We start from the raw sequence: 8,630 nt of genomic DNA on the forward strand, positions 1-8,630 counted from the left end.
GAGGGGAAGGCCGGAAGTTGGGGTTAGGAAGTGCTAAAAAATGAATTGGGAGGCCATTAGACAGAGGTGGCCCCGGGACCTTGGGTTCCCATGTAACAAACCAAAATCCAACTCAACGTCAACAGTATGACAAACCCTAAGCCTGACAAATCGCAAGTCTCCAACTAACCTCTAACTAGAGACTACCAATCAGAAAGCACGAACTAATCTCAAAGTAGGGAATCTCCACTTTAACCGGTCAAATATTTTGTCTTGCTCCCAAGAAGGCCTTACAAAAGTTAAACATTTTCCCCTCGCACCCCCTCATGGGAGCCCTGAACTGCGAAAAGTCTGAAGCTGCCCTATTCACGAATCGCTGAAGGCTCAAATAAACTCATTAAAATTTTAATGTGCCCAAGTTGATCTTTTAACAGAAGAGACAGGGCCATTACAACTTAGAAGGTGATTACAACATAATAAGAAATGTTTATTTGCTCTCTGTCCCTGTTTCCTGATACAGAGCTCCTAAATCCCTTGGAATTCCCTGGATGACAGGAGCGTCTTCTGTTCTAGTGGGGTGACTCCTGCTGGGCTCCTGGATGGGGGCTGGTCACCAGAAAGACCAAGCCATGATTACAAGCCCATGTAATGAAACCCCAATAAAAATTTGAACCCCAAGGCCCAGCAGAGCTTTCTGGTTAGTAAACACATTAACGTGACAGGAGGGTAACGTGCCTGATTCTGAAAGCTCTGTGTTTCCTCCCCAACCTCGCCCCACGTGTCTCTTCATTTAGCTCGTCCTGAGTTGTACCCTTTATAGTAATTGTAAGTATAACTCTTTTCTGAGTTCTGTGAGTCATTCTAGTCATTATCAAACCCAACAGGGGGTCGTGGGAAACCCCTGCATTTGCTGCCAGTTGGTTGGAAGTGCAGGTAGCCTGGGGACCCCCAAATTTGCAGCTGGCATCTACCGTGAGGGCAGTCTGAGGACCTTGTCTTTAAACCTGTGGAGGCTGACACTAACTCCGGGTGACTGGTGTCTGAGTTGAGTCGAACTGCAGCGTGGGACGGAGAGAGCAGCACCTCCCATCGGTGCACATTTGTTTTTGTCTGCCTGGCACCCATTCCTCCATCTCCTAAGCTCAATGTTCCAAATTTTCTTCGAGAAAACATCTCTCCCCAACGCTCAGTTCCCATAGCCCTGCTCCCAGCATGGGCATTAGATCTAACCTAATTAATCCACATATTCTAGACACTTGGTCACCAAGTTGGTTCAGAGGACAACTAACAAAACTGTATCCACAAAAACTGCTCGAGAAAAGCAATCTCCTGCTGTTGGTGTTGCTAAGCTGGCAGGATAAGGTCAGAGCTGTGGCAGCTATTCTGTTACCACGTGGGGAATGAGTTGAGGATGGAAGTTACTCACTGGTGGGGTCAGCCACTGCCACACGAGAGCCTGGGGACTTGAGGGGCCCTGCGAGGCTGAATCTCAGTCTCGAGAGCTTCTGCTTTACGTAACTATCGCCACGCAGCCTTGGCTCCCCCACGCTGACAATCACGTCTTCTTCCCACTATGATCATCACAGAGTATTCATTACTTCCTAATGAAATAGTGCGACCCAGCAGAGAGGGACCATCCACGTCTCTTGCCTGCTTTTGTTTTATTTTTTAAATAAACTCACAGATACACTAAGACGCTATTCAGGACAACACCCTACACTGGTAATTAGAGTGATTCTTAATATTCCAAACAGGAAAATTAAGAAGCAAGATATATTTTGCTGACACATCCAAATCAAGAACAAAGTCATCCCATTCCCACGACAACCTCGCAAATATGAGAAAGGCGGGGAGTAAAAACGGTGGTGGGCAGGGCCAACATTGCAAAAAATAAAAAAGAGGCAGCGAACACACGGGTTGATTCAAATATGCAAAAGCAGCTACCACTGGCAAAATAGAAAGGACCCAGGAATACTGTCCGTCATCTGATAGGATAAGACTGTCCTCTAGAGAGACCCGTAACAAAACTTACGGTTATGGGTTTCAGAGGGTGATAGTCCCCAAACTCCAAAGGCACTGCCTCCAGGCGGCATGACGCAAATTCGGCTTTGTAGTTCCTGTTCCTGGAATGCCTGGTCAACAGCAAAACACAGAAGCCAAGTCATTGATGGGGGGGCTTAAAATACTAAAAACCTTTACTGAGATTTCGACAACGATAGGGTAGTTTAAAGCAAAACACATTGCTACCAAGACCAGCAAGAAACACTACAAAATTTTTTTTTTTTTAAATCTGGACTCACAAGGCCAGACACCAGAACCAAGGGAAACTCGCCAAGGTGAATCCAACACTCCTCACCCAGCTTTCCCTCTCGGGGCACTTGCTGATTCTTGGCATGGGACAAGAGGGTGGCTGTTAGGGGACAGAGCAGCCAGAAGACCTTTCTCTTCAGAGTATATGTCCATTAAGCTGCACAGGGCAAGAGAAAGAAGCCAAGCAGAAAGGAGGTGACAAGCAAACAGCGCTAGTTTTCTAGTGTGGCAGTCAATGTGTTAAGAAATTAGAAGAGCAGATTAAATCTAAGAAAGCATATAAAAAGAAATAAAAAGCAGAAAATAATGAAATAAAAAACAAATGTAAAAGAGCATATCGACAAAGCCAAAAGTTGTTTCATTAACAATAAAACTTGGCTGGGTGCAGTGGCTCACTCCTGTAGTCCCAGCTACTAAGGAAGCTGAGGCAGGAGCTCCATGCTGCAGTGAGCTACGATCATGCTATGACACTCCAGCCTGGGTGACAGAGAGAGATTCTGCCTCTAAATAAACAAATAAAATGATTTTAAAAAAAAGAAGATACATGGTTTTAGGTTCTGTGAGCTGATTACTTTCACAAACGTCGTGATGGCCTATTACATACAACCAGCGGCACATTACCCTTAGTCCCTCTGAGCAAGGACTGCTTCTGGAAATAAATCTCTAAAAAAAAAAAAAAAAAGGAAAGAAAACATGTTCCCTTCTTGAAAGCTCATGGCAAACCACTATATTTTGATTTTCTTTCTTTTTCTGAGACAGGATCTCGATCTGTCACCCTGACTAGAGTGCAGTGGCATCATCATAGCTCACAGCAACCTCAAACTCCTGGGCTCAAGAGATCCTCCTGTCTCAGCCTCCTGAGCAGCTGGGAGGCTAATTTTTCTATTTTTTTTGAAGAGACAGGGTCTGCTAGTCTCAAACTCCTGGCCTCAAGCAATCCTCCCCCCTCGGCCTCCTAAAGTGCTAGGATTACAGGCGTGACCCACCATGCCTGGCCCATATTTTGATTTTCTATCACTTCCAGTATTTCCTCAAGTTTGCTCTCTGATCCGTCGCATTTCCTGCGGTTTGAGATGTTAAAACATTCTTCGATCCCCTAGGTCTTTGGTAAGGCTAACAGCGACCTCTAGTGGGCATTTTTCTCCAAGATCCTTACTTGTCTTTTTCCTGCTAACATAGCTGATTATAGCTGGTAAAAGTCCCCCATAATCCCAACCTTCAGCCAAAAGGGCTTGTCTGATTAATAGGCAGTTGCCACAGAAAAACAGCCACCATTTCACACCTCTGCTGGGTTAAGCCCTTCACTATGCAGTGTGGTCCACAGATCACTCGCAATGGTATCACCTGGGAGGGTTGAAATAACCCAGACCTACAGAATCAGAATCAGTAGCATTTTAACAAAAACCCCAGGTGGTTTATACGCACATTAGAGGTTGACAGCTCCCTATTTTTAAATTATTTACCTGTGATAATATGGATACATAGAAACTCCGTTATGATTTACCAAATTAATCTCCTTATACTGGAAACACCCTAATCCACTAAATGCTTTTTGCCAGCTATCTTACTCAAGTATTTTTTTAGTTACTAATCGCATAATCTGACCACACAGCTTTTTCTTCCACAATCATTATATTACCCCTGCCCTCCAAAAAACTCATTTAAAATGATGTAGAAATTCTGACTCCAAAAGGTGGTATTTCCAACTGTGCTTCACAGGATTAAACAGGGAACGTGATCCAAGGTATGCAGATGACATCTCATATTTTAGGCCAGGCCAAAATGTATCAGGGATAACAAAAAGTGTGAGTAAAAAGAGGCATTCTAGGGGAGACCCCTGAAAACACAGTGGGATTTGGAGAGAGCTGCAAGCCAGAAACCTCAGCCTAGGAGCTAGACTAGAGGTCCAGCTGACAATGATTACGATCACGGCCTCTGGGTTCCAAATGCTCAGCTCTCCTTGTGGGCTGTATGTATGATTTTAAGTAAACTGCTTAATCTCTCTGTCTCCATTTCCCCACCTGAATAAGGTTGTTACAAGGATTAAGTGAGAAGTACGTTAAGCACTTAGCACAGCGCTACCTGATACAAAATAAGGGCTTGATAAATATACTATAAATGTAATGACAGAAACACATTTCTCCTCTGTGATCTTCCTCAGTTTCCTCATTCATTCATAAATATTATGTAGCACCTACCACCATGTTCTGGGCTCTGGGGATACAGTGATGGACAACACTGGGTCTCTTTAACTTTCAAGGAGCAAGAAGTCTAGTGGGGAAACTGAATGATGAACATGCACTACCACATAAAGAAACATCTAGAACACAGCCATATTAGGATCTATAGAGACCCTAGACACTAAACAGGTTTGGGTGCCTCTCTAATTTAAAATAAAAATACCAAAGGTAAAAATGTACTTGGATGTAGAGATTAAGACAGCATCTTCCTGGATTTTCTAATTACAAATTCCAGATAAATTCATCGATACCAGATATTTCCCATGTTTTTGGTGCTTCAGCCTTACTGACCCCCAAAAGGTACTTAGTCTTTTGTTCAAGCCAGCATGACTAGGTCCAAGAAAACTCAGGACATGGAAGTGCGCAGAGGCATCCAGTGCTGATTTAGTGTGTTGAGGAAGTGGTCTCCTAAATGTCAGCCAAGTGAAGGGAATAAGGTAAAGACAACTGTTTACCAAGCATAAAATCAAAAGGTTGGACCTGATTATTTCTGTGGTCTAGGGCTGTGCTTTCATTGGTTCAGTCACTCATTCAATGTAAGCTACTTCACATCATTTGAAGATCAGAAAATTATCTTGCTTTCTGAGACGCAAGAGAGATCTCCCATCCCCAAATAATCCCACTATCACCATTCCAACTTGCTTGAGTTCTTGCCAGCACACATATTACCCACTCAGCACACATATCCCTCCTAGCTACTCCAGCCACAAGAGCCCTACATGCCTGCCAACCTTGGCACATGCCATTCCTTCCTGTATGGAGAACTCCTATTCATCCTCCAAGACCCAATTTAAGTCTCTTCCTCTCTGAAGCCGTCCCCTAGCCCCAGGTGGAGTTGATCACGCCCTTTGTGCTTCATCCAAATACCTTCTTTGGGCGTTCCTCTACCCTATGTGTCTGCTCCATTATACTGACAGCTCCTTGAAGCCAAGGAATATGTCTGAGGGCTCTGCACAGATAGGATGAATGGCAGCCATTTTACAGATGAGAAAAGCAAGTCTTCTCTAGGTGAACCGAGTAGCTCAGGAAACAGACCAGCAAACAGCCAGGTCCCCGGAGTCGTGCACACTCAGAGCTGAGTCCACCATTCTCCTCATCCAGTGCCCCCAGAACCCGCGTCTACTTGCCCTGGGAAAGCGGAAGCCTGGAAACCTGAGTTTTCTTTAGGGAATGAATGGAGAGAGGGCCGTGGAAGGCGCGGAGAGGCAGTAGACGGAAAGAGAACCAAGAACCCACCGGTCCGGCTTCAGGTTGCTCCTCTGGACCGCGGTAACGGCCAGGGATTCTGTGGTTAGGACAACTAGCGGGTAGGGTAGGAGGCCACACACTCAACAAGAGAGAGCAACCCACACTCGCAGAGACAGAGACCCAGAAACAACTAGGGGCAGCCCCCACTAAGGCCCACCGGCCGCTTCTTCCTTACCAGGGAAAGACGGCCATCTTCCCAGTCACATGACCGCTTCTTCTAGGGCCGCCAGCCCTGCTTCTCTTATGCAGACCCCGCCCTGGCCGCCATGATTGTGAGGGGCAGGCGCGGCTTCCCAGAGCCCAGGCGTCTTCCGCCGGCGCCACGATTGTGAGGGGCAGCCGTGGACCCCAGGCGGCGTACCGTAGAGCTTCCATGCGCCATGATTGTGAGGGGCAGCTGTGGGCCCCAGGCGGCGTACCGTAGAGCTTCCATGCGCCATGATTGTGAGGGGCAGCTGACGGCTCTGCAGCGCCACCGGCGCCATGATGGTGACGGGCAGGATCGTGCGATTGGATTCCTAGCCCACCTGCGTCCTGTAGGGGCGGAGAAGAATCCAGACGCTGGCGGAGCGGAGACGCAAACCGCAGCTGGGGTAGGAAGAGGGTGTTTGGGTTTCAGCTAGGGCAGGGTTTTGCCACTAATTCGCTGTTTCTCATGCATAAGCCACGCCCCCTCTCTAGGCCCCTTCTTTTCCTCGTGTACTTCGTGGGAGTTAGGAACTTCAGTATCCCCCTCCCACGACTAACAACTTGGGTGCCTAAGGGCTGCCCTAGATCCAAATATGTTTAATAGGAATTAAACCAAAGGCGGAAATTGGGGTTAGCATTTACTCCCGCTTGGCAAAGCCGTACCTTTGTATTGGCAACGAAAAAGAACCTGAACTCTGTAAAATAAAGAGTTTTATTCTGAGTCAAATATGTGCAACCATGAAGATGACCGGGAGAGCCACGTCCAAGAAGCCGTGAGCACGTGGTCTCGCTGTGATTGGGTTACAGTTTGGTTTTATACATTACAGGAAGACAGGATTTACACATAAAGTTATAAATCAATACTTGGAAGGATACCTTGATCTGGCCTGAAAAGGCAGAACATCTTGAAGCAGGGAATATAGGTGGGTTTATTGGTTAAAGAAATGCTTTGTCTAAAGGCTTGAAATGTTTTAAGGACTTCTGGTAATCAGAGACAAACCATCCCACATGTACCCAGACTCAAGTGACCTGTTAAGTAAATTGATGAACCTGCAGGTGTGATTTAGGCTGTGTCTTGCATAGCCTTAGGCCTGTTAAATGAGTTACAAAGATATTTCCAAGAAGGGAAGGGGGCATGAGAAAGCATGTCTGACCACTCTTCTCATGGCCAGCAACTCAGCTTTAGGGTATTTCTGGGGTCCCCTTGGCCAAGAGGGGTTCCATTGAGTCAGCTGGTTGGGGGGGGGGCTTAAGAGTTTTAGTTCATACTGTGAAGGTGGATATACATTTCAATTGCAGAACTTATGAGCGCTAGTGCTGTCTCTGATTTTGTAAAAAGTGGATGAAACTTAGGATATTTTCAAAACAGCTATTTACTAAAATGCTTACTGTGTCACGCACTGTGTTGAGCACTTCGCATGCACCCTTCATTTTTTTCCTCACTGCAAACCTCTGAAATAAATATCATTATCTATTTTTAATTCCAAACCAAACAGTAATGCAGGACACTCTTGGTTAATCATAAGGCTGCATCTGATCCTTTTTTCCCTTTTACTTTCAACTATTTTGTTTTATTTTTAGTGACAGAAAGAGGTCAGAAAACCACACTCTCAAGAGTTCCTCTGGAAAAGGCAATAGAATATACTCTCAGCTCTATAGTTTTGCATAGAGTCCTAGTTTCTTCATCTGTGAAATTAGGCTAATGCTGACTTTAAAGTAAAAGGAAATGATTATAAAATGCCTGGCACATGGTCAGCACTCAATAGAAGCTGTGCTTCGAGGCAGGCAAAGAATCATTGGACCTCTGTGATCTTTGTGTTTTCAGAGCTTCTCTCTATATGGCAATATATTGTGCAATCTGTCATAGAGCAGTGCTTCTCACACTTCAGACGCCACTCACCTAGGGACCTTATTAAAATGCAGGCTCTGAGTCAGATCTTGGGGGGAGCCTGGGCTTCTGCATTTCTAACAAGCTCCTAGGCTGCATTGCTGCTGATGGTCCCTTTAGACACAAAAGGAATGGCAGCAACTGTGGGTGGTGGAACAAACCATATAAGTAGGAGGCGGGACAGCAGAGCAGTATCCTGTGCTCTTACGCATATTCAACCAAACCCCCGTTATGTCATGTATAGGAAACAGATCACGAAAATAATTCTGAAACAGGTTGTTAACTTTATGGAATATGTGAATAACTAAGGGATTCTCTCCACCATAGGATGAGAAGCAAAACCATGGTTCTGGTGGTCCACGTCCTTGAGAAATTGAAGAATTGAAGGCCATAGAGAAACAATGACCAAAGAAGAGAACAGATAAATAAGTGAAAAGGTAGTATTTTATTGTCAAGTATAACTCTGGTCAGATACCATTTTTGTCCTCAGAGTTGTTAGAACCCGACCAATGATGGGATTCCACCATAACATATCCCTGTTTGACTAAATTTCTCCTTTTTAGAAGTGATTTTTGGCTGGGCCTGAGCAAGAGTGAGACCCCATCTCTACTAAAAATAGGAAAAATTAGCCGGGCATGGTGGTGCATACCTGTGGTCCAAGCTACTTGGGAACCTGAGGCAAAAGGATCGCTTGAGCCCAGGAGTTTGAGGTTGCTGTGAGCTAGGCTGACACCATGGTACTCTAGCCTAGGCGACAGAGTGAGACTCCATCTCAA

General features: G+C 45.5%; 1 protein-coding gene across 1 annotated transcript in view; it reads right to left on the reverse strand.

Annotated features, from left to right (window-relative positions):
* The window catches only part of LOC105812987 (chromosome unknown open reading frame, human C16orf62), a 136,022-nt gene extending 130,011 nt beyond the window's left edge, over window positions 1-6,011 (reverse strand). Inside the window, exons 1-2 of the mRNA XM_012647550.1 lie at window positions 5,953-6,011; window positions 2,012-2,111 (exon numbers count right to left, since the gene is read on the reverse strand). Coding sequence (XP_012503004.1) covers window positions 2,012-2,111; window positions 5,953-5,969 — 117 coding nt within the window. The 5' untranslated portion in view covers window positions 5,970-6,011. The remainder of the gene's footprint in view (window positions 1-2,011; window positions 2,112-5,952) is intronic.
* Window positions 6,012-8,630: the final 2,619 nt, after the last annotated feature.

This window comes from Propithecus coquereli, unplaced genomic scaffold (assembly GCF_000956105.1).
Source record: "Propithecus coquereli isolate 6110/MARCELLA unplaced genomic scaffold, Pcoq_1.0 Scaffold27, whole genome shotgun sequence".
NCBI classification, from domain to species: domain Eukaryota; kingdom Metazoa; phylum Chordata; class Mammalia; order Primates; family Indriidae; genus Propithecus; species Propithecus coquereli.